This window comes from Taeniopygia guttata, chromosome Z (genome assembly GCF_048771995.1).
Source record: "Taeniopygia guttata chromosome Z, bTaeGut7.mat, whole genome shotgun sequence".
NCBI classification, from domain to species: Eukaryota; Metazoa; Chordata; class Aves; order Passeriformes; family Estrildidae; genus Taeniopygia; species Taeniopygia guttata.
This window is the reverse complement of record NC_133063.1, coordinates 26835518-26859087: the sequence shown is the minus strand read 5'-3', so window position 1 is coordinate 26859087 and position 23570 is coordinate 26835518. Positions and strand designations below refer to the sequence as shown.

At 38.2% G+C, this 23570-nt stretch overlaps 1 protein-coding gene across 5 annotated transcripts in view; it reads left to right on the top strand.

Moving 5' to 3' along the window:
• EPB41L4A (erythrocyte membrane protein band 4.1 like 4A) overlaps positions 1-23570 on the top strand; it is a 117484-nt gene that overhangs the window by 25728 nt on the left and 68186 nt on the right. For all 5 annotated transcript variants that reach the window (XM_072922738.1, XM_072922739.1, XM_072922740.1 and 2 more), the window contains one exon: positions 20261-20365. In XM_072922738.1, coding sequence (XP_072778839.1) covers positions 20261-20365 — 105 coding nt within the window. The remainder of the gene's footprint in view (positions 1-20260; positions 20366-23570) is intronic.

The following is a 23570-nucleotide window of genomic DNA, read 5'->3' as shown; positions in this document are numbered from 1 at the left end:
TCTTTTGGTAATGGAAATGGAAAAAAAAAATAAGGAAGGAGGAAAAAGTACCAGTATGGCAAAATCTTTGAATGGAAGATCTTTGTAATTGTTTCTTACTGCAAGCTCCAGTTATGAAAAAGCATATGAGAAAGTAATGTTGATCATGAGTTTCTGATAGTTTATTTTGGTATGTGATAAATTGCATATGTTGAGATATGTTCTGCTGCAAAAATTGTACTAATAATTTATAATGACAAAGAATACTTTTGTTATTACTGTGTGGATCAAGAGGAGCAGGAGGACAACATCTCCAGGTCTCTTCAATGGGTTTAAGGAACATGCAGTTGTGAACTTGTTTCCTGCTCCACAGAACAGTATGTTTTATATTTGTATTTTCTGTAATATCATGTATGTTGTTCCTCAGGTTGGAGATGAAGTTGCTCTCCTCATGTGGGCTAGCAGAAGAAGGTGTGGTATTGTGGCTTTGATTTCCTACACTGTGGAGACTTTCTTTTGGTTTAAAGTACTGTTGTGCAGTTTGAAGGCCAGCAAATTAGGAATCAAATTAATTTACTTAATGTTTACTTATTTCTCTAAGAAACAGAAAGTTTTTAATTGAAAAACACATTACTGGGTCCTGGAACCTCCAGTGCCGTTTTTTGTTTGTTTGTTTTTTTTTTTTTTGTTTTTTTGTGGTTTTTTTTTTTTTTTTTTTTTAATTTCAAATAAATAAAATGGCCTAGGATCAATTCACCTGTCCTTCTGGGTGGACACTGTGAGCACCAGCTGAGGTTAAACCAGATGTTGCATACTAAAAACGAGAATTTATTTTTCTCTGCTCACAACCAAATTATCTGCTCAGACACCTCAGAACTTCCCGTGCCAGAGGCTGCTGGCAGGCGCAGGTGCATGGCCATGGCCTTTTCCAGCTGGCAGCAGGGGTTTGCTGCAAATTCCTCGACCTCAGGATAGCTCTGTGGTACCGCAGGATCTGGATGTGAGGACATTGGGGACTGGTGCGTCCTGAGGTGCCTTTGAGATGAGACCGTGTGGACTGGATTCCAAAGAATTTGGAAGGCATGAACGAGACATCAGCATTGTGTCACCGCATTGATGGATAAGCCAACAATGTTAATTATCTTTGTTAATGACCGTCTTCAACTGGGTCGGTTTGAAACACTTGGAAATAAATTCTTGAGCTTAAAATGTGCTGCTCTTGTGGAACCTGCCCATGGAAAATGGTTCAACTAGCAGGTGACCTTTGCATCTGCAGCATAATTTCTTGATAGAGACCTGATTTGGTTCTGTTTTATAGACAAATTGGACCAATGCCTAAAGCAACAGCTTTAAATCGAAGTTTTCTGTGTGGGGTCCAATTATCTCAATATTCCTTTCCAAAACAGAGCCTGGGGCTGCAGTACTACAGATCTGGGCTGAAATTTTGTGTTAATTTATTTTCTTTCCAACAGCTTTATAAAGATAAGAAAATGAAGGACTGGTAAGATAAATATCTTCTCTTTTGCATTATGAACACAAATGTCTTGCATGTTAATTGATTGCACTTATTTAAATCAGAGTACAGCTGTAATCTGAAAAAGCCATCAGTTGTCTAGCTGCCTATATAGTGGAGGTTATGAAATAGTATTTTGCCCTGAGAGACTTTCTTAGTGCCTTGAGTCATGAAATTACCTAAGGTCAGAATTTTTAATTTAATTTTTCTTTATAAAACAGCAAAAGAAGTGTTAGAAAAGTTCCCTGAAAGGTATTTAAGTATAAAGTTTTAAGTAGTACACTAGCAGGAAAGGAACTTTACTTTTCAATGCTAAACTTACACTGTTCTGATGGTGCCTAGCCCATAATGAGCTAGGACTTCGCTTGTTACAACTGAGAAACATCTTGCCTTTGACAAGCTTTTAAAGAATTTGTTCTTAAAAATTTTATAATAATAAAAATAATTACAACTATTGTTTTAGAGATGACTCTTGAACTGTGAGATGCTATATAGTCTCCCTGAGTTTTGTAGGCAGGTAGCACTTGTTTCTCCTGTGCTGAAAGAAAAGGAAACAGATACAGAAAAAAAATTCAGATAAAGATCCTTGGAATTTGGTATTCAACCCTGCATTTTTTCAGACACTGTCTTTCTCATTTCCATATATAAATGAAGAATTAAGTTAATCTTTAAGAGAAACAAATTGTGGCTGCAGATTTAGCTGTGAACTGCTTGAGTTGCAAAGCTCTAGTAAGAAAATTGTCTATATCTTTCAATTATAAGTTATGCATAAGAAATATGTTCCTCTGTCAACATAATGTTTCAAAAACATAGCAGATTTGACTGTGTGACAACGATAGCAGAAACTACATCCATAAAGTCAGTGCTAAGTTCTGAAATATCAGCTCTGTGTAATGGCAAGGCTCTGTTTTAATATTTGCCAGTTTGTAAGCAGTAATTACTGAAGAGTGAAAGATTGATTTCCAGTTTCTGTTGGGACTGGGCTTCTTTCCTCATCTAGTTGTTAACGTAAGCAAATTCAGTTTGGTTTTACATTTCCCAGAGGAAAGTTAGAGCATTGTCCTGTTACAATAGTGGTGATTATAGCTGGCCCTGCTTAAGCTGTCCAAAATTTTCTCTTTTCAAAAGTAATAATTCATAGTAGTACATAGAGCTAAGTTGGTTGGATAAAACCATGAAAGACAAAAGTAAATATAAGAATTGCAAAGTCAGTCATCTTATGTTATAATTAATGCTAAGCTATGTTATAATTAATGCTAAGCTATCAGATCATGTTGTGACTAAAATGGCTTTAAGTGGGTCTCTGAGATGCTTGTGCCATTGTTTCAAAGTGGCCCTGTTGGCAGTGCAGTAATTTATTGAAAATGGTCTGCTTGAACTAAGAGTCTTCTGTTAATAATTACTGAAAAGAACTCATGATAAGTGCTGCTGGCCTCAAGTTTCTAACTCTTCTCTTTAGAAACTCCTCAGAGGCAACATTTTGCCATAAGTAAACAGAGCTGAGTTGTGCAATTGACTTTATGCATAACCTATCTTCTGGTGTGTTTACTTTTAATTTTAAGCTGACTTGATGGTTAACACTAGAATATCTCACTGCAGTTAAGAGTTGTAGTTAATATCTAAGAGATTTGTGTAACTTCTTTTAACTTCGGCTTTCCTTTTGTATAAATAAAAGCAGTATAAAAATGAATATAAAGTATTTTTGTGGGAATAGTCATTATGAGAGTGTCCACTATGAATTAATCCTATGCTGTCACAATTACATAAAAATATTTTTCAGTATGTTATACCTGAATGTATTGAAATATATATTATATTTGAAGGTACTTATACCTTCAAAATATTTTCGAAGCTAAAGTGAGTAGCATTTGGAGAAATGATACTCTATTGTCTTGGAACACTAAGTAAGTACACTATTTATAACTATGCCAATTAAAAAATACTGATAATGCTTGGTGACTGTACAAGCTCTGTTAGGAGTTGGGAGTTTTACAGACTACCTTCCATTTTTCTGCCTGTTTTTATAGTTTTTTAAGTTATATACATTTATTTTAATAATTTCTGCATGAGATAGGTTTTTTACAACATCCTTGGAAGCCAGGGATATGTACATCCTTACCCCAAACTACTATTTCCACTTATTCACATTCCAGTCTAATTTCAGGCAAATGCAGATAAAGTGATGCAGCACTAATTAGCTCTCTTCTGTGGACTGTGTTAAGCTGTGTGATAGGATCATTAAAGCTGGAAGAACCCTCTGGAGATCATGTAGTTTATCTTCCTTCCAGGTTAGAGCAGGAACTTTGCCAGGTGAATTTTGGGTCTGGCTAATCGCGGAAGCTCCGTAAGCTGTGGCTGTGGCAGCCTGTTTCTGTACTTAGTCCCTCTCCAGTGGGGGATTTGCTTTGCTGCATGTTGTGACCCTTTCGTTTTCTTACTGTGTATCTGTGATGAGAGTCTGGCTCTGTTGCTTCTTGCTGTAACTACATCCTCCCTTGAGTTGTCTGCAATGAAGATAAGTTCTCGTGGGTGCTTGTATGTCCATGTGCTGCACCCAACTAGCCAGCTTCACAGCTCTCTGCAGAGCTTTATCCTGGTTTGTCTTTGTGTGGGACTTGGATAAACTCACATTTTTACAGAATGGAGGCTTAATCAATGTACTGTAACTCAGGCAACCAGGAGAGAGTGAGGAATGAACATGAATTTTCTCATGTCTGTCCATAAATAATATAAAAAAAGTTGTACCTCATCCCTGTCTAGATATGGTGAGTACAAATTAACAAGACTTTTGATGTGTAACTTCTGGTCATAATTAGTCCTGAACTTTCCCAGTTTGAAATATTTGGACAGAAGGAAATATTTGCCCTCTTCATAGCCCCAGTGGCAATGTATTCTGCTTGGTATTTTATGAGCGTCTGTTTCTCAAGTAAGCTACTGAAATAATTGGATTCCAAAAATTGCCTTTTCCATACAACAGAAATCTTAAACTTCCCAGTTTGCTTGTTAGGTCTTGTATTTGTGCTTATTTTGGTAAATGTTATGTATATAAGCCCTTCTGTGAAATGCAGCTTTTCTGAATGGTATACTGCTTGTGCAGTGAATGCAGGATTAGGACACAATGAGTTGAGTGCTGTCAAAACAGCCATGTCACCAGCTGATTTGTCAAACAGTGAAACATTTGGAACCTACTTATGCCACTTTGTTTTGACAGTGGAGTTGCACACCTTTTCTCCTTTGTGACAGATTTGAGAGCAAACATTTTATAGGGGAACATAGTAAGACCTACAATATTCTGCTATTTGGTGAGCCAACAATGTCTTTGACTTTGACTTTCAACAGCTGTGCATCTAACTTGTTCAAACATTTTCTTTAGTTTTGTCACCTGGAACAGTGCAGCCAACTGGTTTGTAATAGTTGTTTGAACACTGGGTGTTTACAGGTCTTGTGAGCTGCCCTGTGAACCCAGCTGAGGCTCTTCTGCTTGTATCAGCTGAAGATCCTGAAATGTCTCGAGTCTCTAAGACTTATTGCACTCATAAAATTAACCAGATAGAGATTTAAAAAGTTGTTTTGCCATTTTCAAATGTGCAATGCATTTATGATCTCCAGGGAAAGAACTTAAAACTGAATTTCATGACTCGGAATGTAATTTTTTTTCCTTCTAATATGAAAAAAGGAGCTGCCCAATGAATGAAAAGTTCACTGGTGTATATTTGAAGTGTAGGCTTCTTTAGTAGGATTTTGGTAATTAACCTGTCTTAGCCACTTGGATCTTGGTATTATGTGATGATATTTATTTTAGGAGTAGGTTTAGGAATAGAATGCTGAAGTTTCCTTTGGCATATCTCAGCTGTCTTGATTTTAGTGGATTTATGCAAAAAAAGTAAGAAGAAGTAGATACATACACAAATCAGCATTTGAGTAACATAAAGAATGCATGATCATGCTTGCAAATGTGGAGGTGAAAAATGGAAAAAAAAATATTATTACCATGGGAATAAGTACAGAGAAGACTTTCCTATCAGAACGGGAAGAACTTTTATAGTACTAAGAATACTTGTGGACAAAATGAAGTCAATACAAATTTGCAAACATCTCAGTTCTTGAAAATTAACATACTTTTGCCTTCTTACATTTAGTGCTAGGTGTAATCCAGTTTCTATAAAAATATGTGATGAGTTTGTTCTTGCTAGTTGCTAGGGCTTTATTTGAACCAAGATTTAGACTCGTAATTATGGACTAAAGTAGAGTGATATAGAGGACATATATAAAGCATTACCTCAGAGCTACAGTAATGAGAAACTACCCTTCTCCTCTCCAAAAATTATTAGCCAAATAATTTGGTCTAAGTGGTCTCCCTGCCCAAGATGGGAGCTCCAGCACTGTTTGGGTTATTGCAGCTCTGAATGGGATAACAGATGGGTTCCCCTCAACTTGCAAAACAGTAATGTTATTTATGCTTCAACCAACAACTCTGAATTGAGAAAAATGTGTTTCTTGGCAGCTTCATGGACCATTCTCAATCTAACTGTGCAAGTGAGGGTGATGGTTTCTCTTATTTCACTTTCTTTCAATTGCCTGCACTTGATTTTCAGACTGTTCTGATTCTGTGTCAAAATGTGACATCCCCAAATCCATCAACTCCCTTCTGTGGGAGTTGAAAACATCAGCAGGAAACATCAGCAGCATATTTCAGACTATGATAATATTCAAATCCTGTGTTCAGCTTTGAGTGCCTCACAACAAGAACGTCAGTGAGGTGCTGGAGCATGTCCAGAGAAGGGAAACTTCTCTGGGAGCTGAGAAAGGGTCTGGAACACAAGTCTGATGAGAGGGGTTGTTTAGACAGGGGTAAAGGAGGCTCAGGAAAGACCTTATTGCTCTACAACCATGACCACTTGGAAGGAGAGTATTGGTTGCTTGTCCCATGAAGAAGTGATAGGACAAGAAGAAATGGCCTCAAGTAGTGCTGGGGAGATTTTATTGGATAATAGGGAAAATTTCTTTATGGAGGGGTAGTCAAACAGAGGAACAGGCTGCCCTGGTAAGTGGCTAAGTCATCACCTTGGAAGTATTGAAAAGATGTGGACACGTGGCACTTAAGGACATGGTTTAGTGTTATGGATTTGGCAGTGCAGGGCCAGTGGTTGGTCTCAATGGTCTTCAAGGTATTTTTGTGGAGTCAGTATCACCTTTCTTCTCAGCAGTGTTCCCAGAAGAAGTTTTGTGGCGCGGAGTGATAGCTAGGTAATAGCTGAGTTTATAGAACCTGTCAGACAACAGTAAAGGAGTGAACAGTTTGAATGTAAAGAAGTGAGAACTACTTCACTCTGGGAGGAAGTGAGGGTGCATAGGACCAGGCAAACCATCATCATCCAACTTGAGTATTTTCCATATTTTCTTAGGTAGCCTGGATAATCTTTTGATCATCCTTCTTTTAGTGAGGGTTTATTGCCTGTTCTGTAGCTTTTTGTTAAAATGTATATTAGAATATAGGGGAGATACTAGAGTAATGTTGTCTATTCATCCATTAATGACTTCAGTCACTGACTGTGATGGCACGTTGCATGGCAGCAGGTCCAGGCTGGGCCTTGGAAATGTCAAAGCCACCGGCATTACTCCTCCTTAATTGCCTGGATGAATGCCGTGTACATCACTGGCATAGTGTTGTAGTACTCCTGGGCCCAATCTAGATATGAGTCGTGTATTTTAACAGCATAACTCTGTCTGGGAGATGGCCAATATGCAGTTAAAATCCCATACGTTTTGCATAACTGGATATACCAAATGCTCTTTATCTTTGTGCTGTGGCTGGGATAACTGATCACTACTCCAGTGCTACTCCTGCAACCTGGTGTACCTGTTAATTTTCATACTGATTGGATACCAGCCTAAAATTCCCAGCAGGTTTCTGACTGAGATGTCAGCAGGCTATGGCAAGTCAAAATCCATTAGGTTTGTGAAGTTTACCTAAGAGATCTGTGCTATCCTGATTCATTTTCATTGAAACCAGATGTGTTATGCTCACAGGAGCAGCTGTGTAGGCTGGCATCCACCCTCTCGTTAGCAAGGGATGGGGATGTGAAGCCCCTTTGGCATCTTGGTGAGAGCTGCTGGATTTGTTAATGACTGGGAAGTTGGATGAGACTGTCCTTGAGAACATTATGTGGGCATTTCAGCTAGAGCTAATAAGACAAATAAATGAAAGCCTTGGTCCTTAGTCATGGCTTGGACATGATAGTGCAACCTTGTGGCTGAGGAGCGGAGCCTGGGAGAAATAGTGCTGGGATGAATCTTTAACATGGTGGATAATAGACCAACACATGTTAGGTTTAGATTTTTATGGTGGAAAAGATTTACTGAAACTTACTTTGACTCATATAGAACTGCACCTTTCAGTGGAAAGAGACAATCTTGCAGTTTTAGTGCCTTCTCTTCCTTTTATTAGCTACCTGGGATAAAGTTTCAAATCTCACCTTGGCTGGGAAGCATCAGTATTTTGGGAGCTGTCCTCCCAAAATATAATATAATATAATTATATTATAAATATAATAAATAGAAGTGGACAACCTCCTCCATTTATAAACAAATACAGTTATTTAAAAATCATCTTACGTACGTATTGTCAAATGTACATAAAACGAGATACATACTCTAATATGGTTTTGGATGTTGTCTCATGTAACAGTTCTGAAGTGGTTATTGTCAGCAGAGAAGTTTTGTGAGCAGGAGTTCATATCACCAGAAAAAAAAGGGATGCAAAAGCTAAAACCTTTTATTTTGCAAGGAAGGGTGCTTAGTCACAATTAATTCTGTCACTGACTTTGCAACACGACTTCAAGAAGCTCATTTGGTACATCTCATTTAGCAGCCCATTGACAAAGGGATGAGTATGGGCATGGTTGAAGTCCGCATGAAGTGGTAGACCTTAAAAATTTACAGAAATGTTGCCTCTTAACTAAAATGCCAGGGGAAGCCTAGGGGTTATTACTTTATTATTACTTTATTAAGATCTGCTGAATATGCTGCTGGTTTTACTCTAAACAAACCACATTATTTTTTCCTCAAGCAATCAGATCAAAACTAAAGGGTGTGAACCTCCTGTCTCTAAGCAAAAGGTGGGTGAGGTTGGTGTGGGTTGTGTTTCATTTTATTTTTTTTTAATATTTTTGGATTTCAGTGTGAATAGGATTTTGTCCAAATCATCCGTTAAGCTAAATTTACTGTAAACAAAAGTAATGTTGTAAAAGTCCTGTATTCAACACAGATCAGAGATGGATAATTTTGTCTTGAAATTTTGATGTAACCAAGTACATTTTGAGCAAGTTAAAAATGAAAGTAGTGATCTATTTGAAATGTAATGGTCTAGTCTGCAGAACATGCCATGACTTGCCTGCAGTGAAAGAATTGTGTTGAGCATATGCAGTATTTAAAATAATTCCTTTAAAACATGATTGTTTAAGGTTCATCCAGTGCTCTGTGGCAGGGCTGTAACAGAACTGGAGATTCTCTGCTGGAGACTTCTGACAATACACCAGGATTTAAACATAAGAGTTTTTACTATCAGCCTTTAGTTTCATTGATTATTTTGCTTTTCTTGCAGTCATCAGTTTTTTACTCTGATTATTGGAAGGTAGCTGGGACCTGTGTGCTGTTTGGGTCCAAAAAAGGCACTGTGAGCACAGCTCCACTGTGTGCAAATTTTAGGCTAAAGGCCTAATATCTTATTTCTAAACATTAAAATTCTTTGCCTTAAAACTCAGTAATAAATTTCACATTTACCTAAATCTGAATGAGTTATTTTCACATCACCAGTGAAAAACTTAATCAGATTTTTGTTGTCTTCTGGTAATAATCAACTCCTTTTTTTCCACTAATGTGAAATATGTTTGTGATTTCATGTCCATAGTCAGCAATCTGTTTTAAAAACTGTTTTCCTTTTTGCTTGAGATTTGTAAGTGGACTCATTGAATATAGCAGATAGGAAAGGGTGGTATGCCTGGGGCATTTCATTAACTAACCTCTTGAGTCTGATAATGGAGATGCTGCAAGGATGCCTTTTTTCAGTGGAGTCACAACACTGAGACTATGAGAATTAAGGGGTTAAATGCTTACATCTCTGCAACTTTTGATAATGAGCAGACATATTTGTTGGTTTTGTACTAAATGTAAAGAAAGAAGGATCTGGTTCTGCAGAATTACCTGTGCCATGTTTGTGTATAGATCCTTATACTATGCTTATCACTAATCTGCCTATCAGCTGGCAGTAAAGAAATTTATCCAGATTTGCACATGTATATAATCACTTTATATTCTCCTTCATGGAGATGTATTGTAGAGATGCTAATTAAGGTGAGTGGTTTTTTCTTTTTTATTTTTTTCATTATACGGAATATTCTTGCTAACTTATATAGGTAAGCTGCCACCATGTATAAAAACATAACTGTCATATATATAAGTATATATCGTACATATCATATTACACCATGTATAAAATGCTCAGTTTCTTGAATGTTCCATATCAAAGAATAAAAACTTTATTCAGGAATAGGTTTACAATGAAAAGGTATAGCAGTTAATTTGTCTGTAGACTCATGTTAAAAACATCTTTTCCCAATAACCTTGGTAAGTTAAACATCTCTTAAAAATAAAGAAATTGTAATAATTTTATTGATGACTGTGTGAACATGCAAATTGTGTTCTCTGGTTTGTGCAGTTCCCATGTCCTACAAAGACACTTCAAAATATACTATCCATTTTAGGGATCCAATGAAGACTAAGCAGTGAGAAAGTAGTGTCCTTGCCTGAATGACTGTGATTAACATTAAGTCACTACTTGAGAGGTTTAATTGCTAAAAGGGAAAAAGAATGGAGGCCACAGGGAAAGAAAATCTCACTAAAATATGCCATAGTTTCCCTTGAAACCACACAGAATATTTTGTGCATTACCTTTTCATAGGGAGATAGAACGGTGTTATCACTACAGTTTCTTGCCCAAGAGCTTGTTCAGAGTAATATTGATTTTTTAATGAAATCTCTGAGGAAATAGCTGTAAATTCAGTGTGAGAAGCTTGTGGGATTTTCCATAAGAGAAGGTGCAAGGGAGAGGGTTGTTAGTCCTATTGGAGTTGGTTGTTCTCTTTGTAGGTTTTCTACTCATCAGTTTTCAAACTCTGCAAGGAATTATTTCGCAAAGTTTTGTTCAAGTTGGTTTGCCTATTTCCAAGAAAACTAAAATCAGGCAACTTTTGTTTGAGAAACTCTTGGAGCAAAGAGACTACAATTGCTGTCAGCATGGTCACCACACCAGAGATATGCTGTTCTACATTTTTTAAAAAGATATACCTAAAGTAAGCCCATTTAAGGTGCTGGAATCTCTCTCTCAGGAGAGATTTCCTCAGACTTGATCAGTGTAATCCTGTTAGGATACTATCTCACACTGGTCGCGGCGTTCCTGATGCTTGAGTTTGGGCACCAAAACAGAAAACGATTTTTCTTGCATTTGGAGCCGTCAAATGTGTCTCTGCGTTACCTGTCCCACAACATGAGACTATGGCGAAATTTCCTGTCTTGGTTCATGTGGGGACAAGGGTAAAGTCGGCAGGGGAGAGTGAAGGAACAGATTGGAAGTGGGTCGAAGCAGTGGAGGGAGGATTCAGTGCAATCCGCAGGAACCAGCGAGGGCGCCTGCCTGGGCCAAGCAGCAGGGTCTGTGACAAGGGGGTGTGATCACGGAGGATGCTCTTGGTGCTCTGCGGAATGAGGCAGCATGTGGGAAAGGGCAAGGAACTAGGAAGTTCGGGAAAGCACACAAAACTCCCCTGGGTTACACCATGGGTAGATCTTATTAAGAAGCACAGCACTGGCAGCCAGGGAAGAGCAATGATGCCAGGGAGGAGACAGTGATAGTTCTGCGTGAGTGGCAGGGGGAGGGGAAACAACTGGTGGTGACACTGCCACATTCACACAAAAGAATGAATTAATGGTTGGCAGGTTCTGTCGACGCTTTAAATTTAAATTATGCGTGTTGCTATTTTAACTTAACACTTGCGTTTTCTGTTTGTTTATGTGCAGGGGTATCATTGTACCAAAAAAAAAAAAAAAAAAAAAAAAAAAAGAAAAAAAAAAAGGCTGGCTTGGATTCTGTTTTATCTGAATATGCAGGGATGGGATCTGCAGCGATTCGGGGACTGATTGACAGCTGAATGATTCGGGAATTGATTGACAGCTGAATGAGGCACTCTGGCTGTGAGTGTGGTGTGAGGGGCCATGGATCACTAGGAGAGGGTGACAAGAGCTGGGAGCTGTGATGGATACCTCCTTTTCATCCCCCTCCGCTGCCGCGGCTCCGTGAGCGTCCTTCCTTTCCCATGCACGGGCTTTTATGTTGGGCTTTTTCTTCAGTCAAGCCTGTTAAAGTTGAATGCAGCCCAGCACCCGTGAAATGGTAATATGAGCCCATGCAGTGTATGGCACTGGATAGCATCCCTTCAGGACAGCCAGAAATTCTAGAAGGGGAAGGAGAGAATGCAGGTGTATAGAGTAACCCATTAGCAGCCATTATGGTCTGCTAATGGGTAACTTATTCTTGTCCTGGTGCAAATACGTTGACTGCTTCTTTTTTTTTCTTTTTTTTTCTTTTTTTTTTTTTTTTTTTGGTGTCTGTGTGTGACATTTATTAACGAGAATATCTGGAAAACTATTTTTAGAACAAAATACTTGCAGTGTATCCTCCACTGCTCTAATGGGAAATGTCTACTGAACAAAAAATGAAGACTTTTAAAAAATGTCGATCTTCAAGTTTTTTAAAAAATATGAAATTCCAGATGTTTTTTATGAGAAATTAAGAATTAAGTTTCCAGTATAATGAATCAGTTTTCTGGGAAGCACCATGGCAATCAAATTATCAAAGATGTACAGAAATCATATGTACGTTTTTCAGGATAATATATGTATTCTTTTGACTTCTGTCTGTCACCACTGCAGAAGTAAGTAACGTGGTGGTGTTAGCCCAAATGAGAACTTGAACTTCCTCAAATGGGAAATAAAACTTTAAAATATTAAAAATCATAAAGTGTTTGGGAAAAGCTTTTTGGGATGTGAGTGGCTCTCTGGTGGGGCAGGACTCCCTCGGGTTTGTGGTGGAAGAAGAAAGTTCCAAAGATCTTCATGCTTTGAGAGGCTTGCTGTGTAGAGAGAGCTTCTATTTTTGTTTTGTATTTCCCCCTCTTTCTTCCCTGAGTCACCTGTGCCGGAGCTAGGGAGAAAAGGTGGCTCTGTCCAATCAAGAAATACAGCTTCTCTTTGTCCTTTCTGTTAGTTTTGCATCTGAGAAGGTTCCACCATTTTTCTTGTTACTTTTTGTCTTGTAATATCTCTTGACCGAAAAAGAGACAGTTGAATTAACAGTCAGATACTAAACAAAATCATGCTAGCCCCATTGCTTTTGAAGAAGGAAAATATAAGACATTATTAAAAAAACCTAACTGAGCCTGATAGAGCTTTCTAAGATGTGAATTGACTCGAAGATTTAAGTCTCTGTGTTCTATATGTTGTAGCCCTTACTCTTGAACATGGTGATTTAGAAAGAAAGGGTTAAAAAATAAATTGAGAATCTACTTCAGTATTACCATCATAAGTTGCTGACTTCATGACCAAAACACTGATGGGACTTGAGAAATGGAGACTAAAGGAGGGGGGAGAAAAACAGGGATGACATAGGTAAAAGTCAGAGAGCAGCAGAAAGAATTATCTTAAGAAAAGAAGAAGCAACTTGAAGACAAAGAGGTTAACAAGGTTGAGAGCAGGTGGTAAGCAGGGCACCAAATTTGGCCTTTGCTGAGGGAGAGAGAGCATGAGAAGGTGGTTTGTTTTTTGCTCAGTCTAGTGGAGCTCTGTACAAACGAGCTTCTGCAGGTATGCTCAGCTCTGACAGTACAGCTATTCATTCTGAATGAAAACATGGCAAAATAAAGGATTGGCACTGACCTTTTCTCCTTCCCATTCTTCTTGCTTCTAAAAGCTTCCCAAACAATCCAACACAGAAAACCTTCCAACAATTCTGCCAGCTAATAGTTTGAACCAACTTCTTATGAGAATATAACTCCATTAGTTCTTTAACAGCTGAAGAGATTGTAAAATCCCTGAGCAGTTTGACAGAATGAGTGTCTAGTTTTTAATTTTTAACATTTCTCTTTTTGAAAGACTTTTCGAGTTCAACTCTTTACTGACACTCTCCCTTGTCAGTCTTGCACTTAAAGCAGTTAAGTAAAGCAAGTGACTTATTTAAATTTTAAGTCCCTGTGCTCTAAAACTGCTATGCATAATCAGTTTAATATGCTCCATGAAAATGCATGCAACTTCTAATTTAAAAGAGGTATTTAAGTGGATGACCATAGAAAAAGATAGTGTGTTAGAACTGAGGCTTTAGTACCACAAGTGCCTCCCTTTGACACAAAGGCAGAAATCACAAAATTACCAATTGGAGGAATAGAACCAAATATACCAGGACTAGATGACTGATACAAAAAAGATTACACCTATGTATTTATTCCTAAATTGATATTTTATATGTAAGTTAATAGAACTAACATAAGAAATATTGCCATAATAAAACATAACGAATAAAGGAAGAAAAAATAAATTAGGCAGAATAACTAAAAAAGGAGCAAAACACAAACCAAGAATGCCAAAATAAGCAGCAGCAACAAGTAGACTTTTAAAATTGCAACAAGTTAACATGAGAAAGGTTTAAAGAAATACTTCAATGACTACAAAAAGAATTGCAGAAACCATGTCATGAAAACCACCTAGAAAACAGGTGATGCTTACTTTATTTAGAATGAATGTGCCAAAAGTAAGTACAGCATCCTTTCTCAGCCAGGATAACTCTTCCACCAAGTGCTCTACCATGGAGCTGCTCACCTCCCAGAGTAAAGGACCCTCTCCTGATGAGAAAATGCACCAGGTCACACACCTGTGAGTGAAGATCAGTTTCAAAAATTAGAAAAACAATAGCAACCTACATCTTCAACATTCCTAATGAGTGGTTGTATTCTGTATTTTTAAATTTCATTATTATTTTCATAATTCCTTTCTTAGGTGTAGATTTATTCAAAGTACATGAGAATGATGGAAATGGTCATTAGTATTCAGTTCTTCAGAAAAGCTCTTTTCTGTGAAAACTTGGAATGCATTATTGTGGGTATCTTAACTCATCTGTCATACAGTGAATGTAGATGCTAATGAACTGGATAATGTTAATATTAGGGGATAGATTAGTGAATAGATTTTAAAATAAAATCTATATGGCTAGAATTCCTCTAAACAGAACCAGTTGCTACCATTTTGTAAAATATCATTCAATACAGAGATCAATTTTAAAGCACTAGTAAGTATTTAGTTATGTTTCCAAAATTTATTTGTCTTCCCATTACTTATGTGCTTGCTCTGCTTGCCCTTTGTTGTCTTTCCTGGGCTTTGATTCCTGCTTAATGTGTGTGCATGTCTGAATTGCATTGCTATACCATGTAAATATAAAAATACTTGCTTACATCTTCTCCCCAAAAAGGACTCCACTGAACTGAAGTAATTTCCCATAAGCCAAACATTTTTAAGGCATAATTTCTTTAACTTATTTTCTTTTGTGTTTCAGAGTCAAGTAAATTACATCTGTGACAGTGCCTCAAAGTGCACTCCAGCCAGTAGTTACAAGGGGAGATGTTTATTTGTCTGGCACCTACATTCCTAGGAATGTGTTCCTCTTTCAAGGAGGTTGCCACTGAGCAGACGAATTTGTGACAGATACAATAATTGCAAAAACATAAAAATATGGTGCATCTTCAGATATTTTTTCTAGAATTGCATTTGCTGACTGGAACGCAATGGATTGAGCTCTAGTGAAAGCTAAACTGATTTACAGGTTTCTTAATATACAGCACTTAGAATTCTGTGTCATCTGTTACATCCAGGCAGGTCAGACACTGTGTCAAGTTCTTGGGAATAGTGACAGGGAGGTCTGTGCCTGTGCCCATAAATCCATGGAGTTCTCACACAAAAACCTCTGAAAACATATTGACATGTCTGCTGCCAGTGAAATAGAAGCAGAGAGGCAGGGATGGATTAGTACATTTTGGATGGTTCATTTTGGATGGTTCATTTTAATGATGTATACTTAGGGCAGCCTGTCATGCTTCATTTTTATTTGTTAAATTTTCAGTTCCTCAAAGTATTTACTTCTGTTATATGATTGTGCTGGGGAATGCCTTGCATGTATAAAAGAACACTAATGTAAATTCTTCTCTGTTTAGACATGCATTCTGGAAATTAAGGTTAAGCTGTTTTGTCTGGGTGAATATTTGTAGATGTTTAGCATTTTTAATTTAAAGACTTTTCTCTGCTTGAACATGTGGTATGCAAATTGAGTCTTGGGTGGCACACTGCCTTGGGGAAAAGGAGTCCTTAGTCTTCGCTGTTAAAAACCAAGGACTCTGATTTCAGAGCTTCATGTCCTGCTGCTTTTGTCAAGGGAAGGTGATGAAAAATTGCGGTGGTGTCTAGTCTTCTCTGAGCTTGAGGTAAGGAGGAAGAATAGGCCAAAAAGAAAAGTGAGAAAATGCTCTTTGGAGACACCTATTTCTGCTCTATGTCTGTTCACTCTCATGCATGATTATGTGCTGCCTTTGTGCATTTTATTCTCTCCTTAGTAACCATTTCCTAGGGCAAATACTACAGTTTGGTCTCCAAGCATGCTGCATCAGGGGGAATCTCTGAGGGGCATCTCAAATGCAAAGGTTGTGCTCAGCCTAAGTTCTAAACTCTTTTTCTGAGCCAAGGCTTATGAATTCTGCATCTTCCTTAGCTTTTTTTCGGGTTGTAAGAGGTAGAGTGTGTAGATTGAGTTATTTTCAGTAGAAAAGCATCATGCTGTCTGCTTGATATAAAAGAGACAATAACAAGAGGCTTCACTACCTATAGCACTTTTCCTTCAATAGAGGGACTAGCATCCTACTGGGGCAGAGGTCTTGCCTTTAAATTCAGTTAATACCAGTAATAGATCTGATGTGGCCTCCTCTGCTCTGCACAACACAAGAGAGAAAATTAAAAACTACCCAACAAGAAAAACGTCACTGGAGCTAAAAAGCAGTGAGCTGTATGAAAGATAAGAATTTCTGGTGTTTAAATATAGAGTAATATGAATATGTTAAAACACAGAATTCTATGTATTGCTTTTAAAAGAATAATTTCAATTTGATTAAGAAAACTATAGTTAAATCAGCCTTCTCCTGAATGTTCTGGCTGTCATTTTCTTTAGCCAGTATAAACCTGCCTTTCTGGTTTATGAAGCCACAGTGCTAACATGTAAGGTAAGATGTTATGACTCATTGAAATAATTCTTTGTTCTCTCTTGAAAACATTGCTGATGGTAGTTTCAAATGTACTTGGGTTTACCCCTAAAAATGCAAACCCTTTGCAAGTCTCAGCTTAATGCAAGGCAGATTATGTAATTTTTGCAATGCCATATGATGTGAATGTAATGCTGTTTATGTTTTTGATAGTTTTGGTTTCTAGCTTTTCTGAATTTTGCTGTAATTTTATCAAGGGAAATAAGATGGCTTCTCTTAGTTTGCAAAACTTTGAGCAAATTTGGTAAAAATGTGTTTCAGGACTGAGAAGTAGTTACTAAGAGATTCATCAGACAAACTTCTTTCTTGACTCGACTTGAATATGAAAATTACTTGCATGAAATCTTGAAATAATGTGGCTAAAAATGAGACATTAACTGAAAATGAGTCTGCAATGGTTTCACCAAGGGTCAATGTTTTATGTGGACAGTGATCCCCAGTGCTGGGAAAATATGAGGTTAAGGTTTGAAGGGTGTGAGGACAGGTCCTGGCTCACATCCTGGCTGTTCCCTTGCAAAGCATTTCTTTGTGTTCAGCGGGCTTTGCTGAAAAATGTGAAAGGGATTGGCAGAGAGGGCTGTGGAGACTGCAACATGCCTGTCTTGGCTGAGGGTAACCAAAGCACTGAGCACCTTTCTGCTGTAGAGGTAGAGAGCCCCAGCATTGTGAGCTGGATGGATTTGCTCAGCTTTTCCTCCCAGCCAGACCACCTGCTTCTGCAGGACCTGCAATTACTGAAGTGTTAAGTGGGCTGCGTCAAAAGAGAATAAATAAACAGGCATTTATGTTTTCTATCTGCTTAGCAGTATAAGAGAAAGCAGTTTAAAAGAAGCCTTTAAGCTCTGAAAGGAAAGAAAGGAGGCTTTAATTTTAACCAAACCAGGTCTGATATATGCATTTTTCTTGGGGATAACACACCAGCTTTAGGGTCCATAGAAGGAAAGCTGTCCCAAAAACTCCTTGTTCAGACCTAAACTGAATGAAGTAGAAGACTTCCAGCTAAGAAGGGTAGTTGCATTCTAAACTGGTGCAGAGTCATGTAAATTGAAATCCTGTAAGACTTAAGCTTCTTTGTTTACTCACAGGATTGTGTACTATTATGGTAAGTAAAATAATACTTACATTATTGAAATTGACAGCTTCATCTTGGTGGTTCAATCACTGTTTCTCAGTGCTGTTAATAAAACTAACTGATACTGTGAATAATGGTACTGGTCAGAGAAGGAGTGGCAAGCTCACAGAAAGAAAAGAGATTTGAACTGCACATAATCACAGAAGCTGAGCAAGGCTTGGGTGGGCACCACTCAATGTGTCCTGTGAGCCATGGTACAGGCACCCCTTTTTATACCTTCTGCAAGGGTTTTACTGACCTCACTGTGGTTTACTGTGTCAGAAGCCATCAACTCTGAGTGGCTGATGCTGGAGATCCTTTAGTCTGAAATGTTCTCAGATGGTTTAGTGCCCAGCTGGAAGTGTTGACATCAATATCTGCATGGGTCAATTTGGAGGCAGACCTGCTTGTTTATTTTGGACTTTTTTGTGTCTGTTTCTAAAGATGTCTGTCCAGCCTTAGGTTTCCAAGACATTGCTGTACTGTTTAAATGATGATGGAAATAGTTAACAATGCTGAGGGTAATTTGCCTTATATGACACAGAATCATAGAACCTGCCGATTGGAAGGCGCTCACTAGGAATGTCAAGTCCAATACATGACTTATGAGATAACAATGTCCCTTTTAGTGGGATGCCTCCTCTGTTTCTTTTGAATGACAACTAATTTAAAAATAAAATGAGAAAGGACAATTGTCCTTCAGTCTTAAATCCCTATTCTAGTAATCAAACCTGTACTTTTAGTATTTTTAAGGTGTGTTTTGTTTTGTTCCAACTTTTTTCTGCAGTACTCCTGATAGTCACTCTACAGCTCATCTTGCCTTGTTCTCACAACCTGACTTCATCTTCTTGTTGATGAAACTGATGATAAAATCATTGTATTGCTCTGCTTTATCCAACTTGATAAATTGAGATGTAGTGAATTTCTGCTTACCTTAATCATATTTTCCCCCAGATTGCTCTCTGTTTTGTGGCTGATCATTAAGGCTCACTGTACACACTGAGGGAATATATAATTGCAGTTGCTTGATGTAAACAACCAGTCTGATGGATTCAGACAAAGAGAACCTTTCACGTACATCTCCTGTTTTAAACAAATATATAGTAAATCTGGTGAATAGAATGGATATGCAATTTCCAGCCTACCGGGGATGTTTGCCTTGTCATAACATGCTTAGTGTGTGAGTGGCCACATGAAATTGTTGTTTTGTCCCTGCTCATGGGATTAAATATGAATCCTGACCAAAGGCACTTGCTGAAAAAAAAAAAAAAAAAATAGACCTTCACCACTGTGATATGTTTGATATTTCACCAGCAGAACTAAATTAAACAATTTTTAAATCAGTATTATTTGCCATTTTAATTTTGAAATTATCTGTTCATGGGTTAGAAAGTGAAATTGCACAAACAATATCTTACAGCTTCCACTTGCTGCTTCTTTTCTCTGTGGTGATTTTCCTACAGTCTAGTAGTTTATAAAATATTAAGCAGCTAAGCAAGACCTTATTATGAGTTATGCCCATATTTTCTTGTGGAATTTAGGACTGTAATCACCAAAGACTGTAATTGATTCTGAGAGGGGATCATTCTGTGTAATTATTCTCCATCCTTCTCATCTGTTTGTTGTTGGCTGCCAGGCAAACCAACAAACAGGCATTCAGGTAGAAGTGAGCTTTTTGTAAGCATATTGTCCCCAGTGTTGTTTGCAAATACTGTCATAGACGCTTAATGAAGTGCTATTCAAGAAAACAGTGGGATTATTTCAATTCAGGGTGTTGGACTGTTCCCCCTTCTACTATCAAAAATATTTTACAAGAAAACAAATAAAACCTAACCTTCTTTACAAAGATTAGTAACAGAGAAGTTAATGATGTATAATTTAGGTCTTAAGGGCAGTTTTGCCTCATGATCTCACTGTCAGAGTTTGAGTGACAGGTCTGTACTGGAAGGGTGAGTTGGATTTGAAAAATGCTGTGTTCAGCAGAACTGTGGGGGTTTTGTTTGTTTGTTTTTCTTTTGGTATTGTGTTACTACTACCTTGCCAGCTTCCTAATAGTATTCTGCAGAATTATTTTTTGAACATGCAAAATATTCTCATCTGTACTGCTGGAATTTTTGTTAAAGGCAATGGGAACTGCCTAAATTTTTTTTTTTTTTTTTAAGACAAAGCTAATTGATTGCATGAATGCCACTGCACATAGCTGACAAAGGCAGAGCATCTTTGTGAATAGGCTCTGTAAATTCTTTCCCACAGAAGTCAACGAAAGGGTCGGTTGTCCTGGGCTACGTATTTCGTCACTTAAACCTGGTGGAAATAGATTACTTTGGGCTGCGCTACTGTGACCGAAGTCATCAAACGGTGAGTAAAAGACAGCAGATTGGATTTGCCATGTATAAAATTCACCCTGTTGTGCTGTTTGCCTGTAAAGCATTAGATTGTCATACCTCCCCTAACTTTCACTGCTTCCTGGCTCAGGTTTCCCGTAATAATTTATTTTGTTTTTTTCCAATAAGTTCTTGGAATAGCCATTAATGTCTTAGATAGGAATGCAATAAAATGTTAAATGTTGTTGAAAACTAAATTAAGAAATTACAAACAGTAAAAAATTATTATATGAAAGAAGGATTGATATTTTTTCCTCTTTAATACTGTGCCCTGAAGCCAGTGCCTGGTGGTCTGTGCTGCTCAGCCTCCCTTGGCCCTGCAGTGCCTGGGAAGCAGCATCCCTGAGTGCATCCCAGCCTGCTTCACTTGCTGCAACACTGGCTGAGCACCTGCTTCAGGGTGTGTGGGCAGTGCCATTTCCACTCTGTCTGAACCATCTCTGTGTCCCTGAGCCCGTGTTCTCTAGAGCCTCCTTGACAGGGACTCACCCCACAGCTGAGGCTTTTTCCACTGGGACATTACCATCCTAAATGGACAAGGAGATGTTTCAGCCAGGCTGAGGTGTTTCAGCCAAAGCAGGAGTTATTTGGAGCAGTGCTGTCTGCCCTGCCAAAGGCTTGTGCAGAATTGCTGCAGGCAGAGCTGAGGAGCAGGGGGTGCTCAGCAAGAGGAACCAGTGCTGTATTCACAGGATGGCCTTCATACTACTTTAAAATTATGAAGGGAATAGTCCCTGGCCTATGGTTAAATTAAGTCAAGCCTTTACAGTTTTGAAGCCAGTGTTCTGTGATGACAGCAATGCACGAGACCCTGTTTCATCTATATATAGTAATAACTTATTGAATTGGCTAATTATTTGCCAATTTCTTCTGTTAACCAGAAGTTGATCATGTAAAGACTGAATTTAGATCAGTATTAAGCAGGTTGCTGATTGGTATTGAGAGATACCCCACTCTCTGTATTTTAACTTTTGTGACATCGTCCAGAAATTTATTAATTCAGTTCCTTGATGAGCTTCTAATAATTTTATTCCATGAAGATGAAAGCCAGATTCAGCTGTGAACTAAAGGTAGACTGTTAAAAGTGATGGCTTTGATTTCCTGAGGAATTTGAGGTGTGAACAAACAGCAGGTAGGTATTTTTTGCTCTTAGAAGTGTCTTCCTTTTAGCTGTGGTTGCAAGTAAAATAGAAATGGCTGTTCCTGGGAATATTTCCAGAATCATACACAGGATATATTTAGTGGTGTGTATGAAAATACAACTCTAAAAAGAGATTGCACCTCTATTGTGAAAGGGCACACAAAAGCACATTTTAGGGCACATTCTTTTGTTCTGCCTTTTCTCTCATGTGGTGCTCCAGTGGTGTAAATTTAATGTTAGCTTTAGGCTTTATCCTCGGGCCAGCCCAGTGTCAGGAAGCCTCTGTGATTCTTGATTTTCCCATGGATTACGAAGGTGTTTATCCCACTTCTGTCATTTGCCTGCTCTGACACCAGCCTTTCGTGTGGATACGGGACCACAGCTGTGTGCAGGGCTGTGCAGTGCCCTGCTCATCTCCTGCCCAGTCATGGAGATGCTGCACAGGGGCTGCCAAATCTGCGCTGCTGCCTCTGCACCTGGGCTGTTTTGTAACAAACCATCATGAAAAGGCCTGGTCCTGTTGTTCGTCTGTGTGAGGATAACGAAAACCTGATGCTCCCTCATCTGAAAGGTTCATAAATGAGCCGTAAAACTTCATTAACAGTGCTACTGTGTGTAGTTTTATGTGTTTTATGATGTGTGGTTTTATGCTGCTAGCTTGCTATTTTTAGTGAACTCTTGTAAGCTTTTAAGAATGGGCAGTATAATGGAAAGTTTTCACACAACAAACACCTTGTGCTTTAGCTGTAAACATATATTTAGTTGCATGCTGACTGTGGCTAAAACTTTCTGGGCTGTTGTGGGAATTAGTTCGGTAATGGCTGGCAAGAAGCCTAGATCTGCATTTTGGATTGGATATTTTTTGGACCACAGTAGATTTCCTAAGGGAAGAGGAAAAAGGTTACCTTGCTAATTAGTTTTAAAACTGTGGTCCTGAGTTAGTCTTATAGGGAGAAAAGTGTTTAGGGGTTGGGCTACCTATTAATACATTGCTTGTGGTGGGGAAAGTTTTATTTTTTATACTGTCAGGTTTTTTTTGTCATACTATAGATTTAACTGAATGATGAACAAAGCAGTGTAGACAAAATGATGTATTTTAAAGAACAAATCAGTCATAAAAGAAACATTTTTTTTAAATTAAGGGTTTGAAAGGGATTGTTTGGTTATTTTCCCCATTACTCTTGCATGCCTCAGCATTTCCAGGTGGTCTTTTAAGTGCTCTGTTGGTGAGCTACCTCTTATGTGGGTGGTATAATAATTATTTTAGTACTACCAGGAGGGGCATTAATGAGTGAACAAGGTTTCACTGTGCTACATAGTGTATATGAATGTGTAGCAATAAATGGTCTCTTCCTGAACAGCCAACCAACTAATTAGCCTGTGAGAACAGCTGGATGCAGCAAACAGATTGACAGAAGTGGGTGGCACTGGCAGGGGCACAAACAGTAGGATAAAGCATAAATTGGATGACCCTGTCTCTAGGGTGGTAATTTGGGAATTTTATTTACTGACATTTCAGGTTTCCCCCAACTCTCCACAGTAAAAGAACAGTATTCAAATGGAAAAATCAAGCTCTGGAAGACTACAAGTTGATGTCAGACTAGCATTACATTTATCTACTTAATGCTCTGGCCAAGACAGGTCTCCAAAGGAACAACAAAATGTATCCTCTAATAATTAGTTAAAATACAACATTTAATAATTAATTAAAAATTCCATGATATAAAACTACACTCCAGTGAACAGATGGGTTCAGCTAAATGCTGTGTTGTCAGTAGTGTTCCCTAATCTCTTAGTGCCTCTGTTGACAAACTACATGGTGCTTCTTCTCACGTGGTGTTTGAGTACCTTTTTTGTGGTGTAAATTCTTTTAAAGAAAGACCAATTTTCTCTGCGTGCCTCAGAATCCCTAACTGTGCTTCACCATCTGACCTTCACGTGAGCCTTTTGCACTACTGCAGAGAGTAATGCGCCCAAATGGCGCCCAAATTAGTGTGAGTTTACACCAGATACTACCCTCGTGGTTCTCAATGTGGAT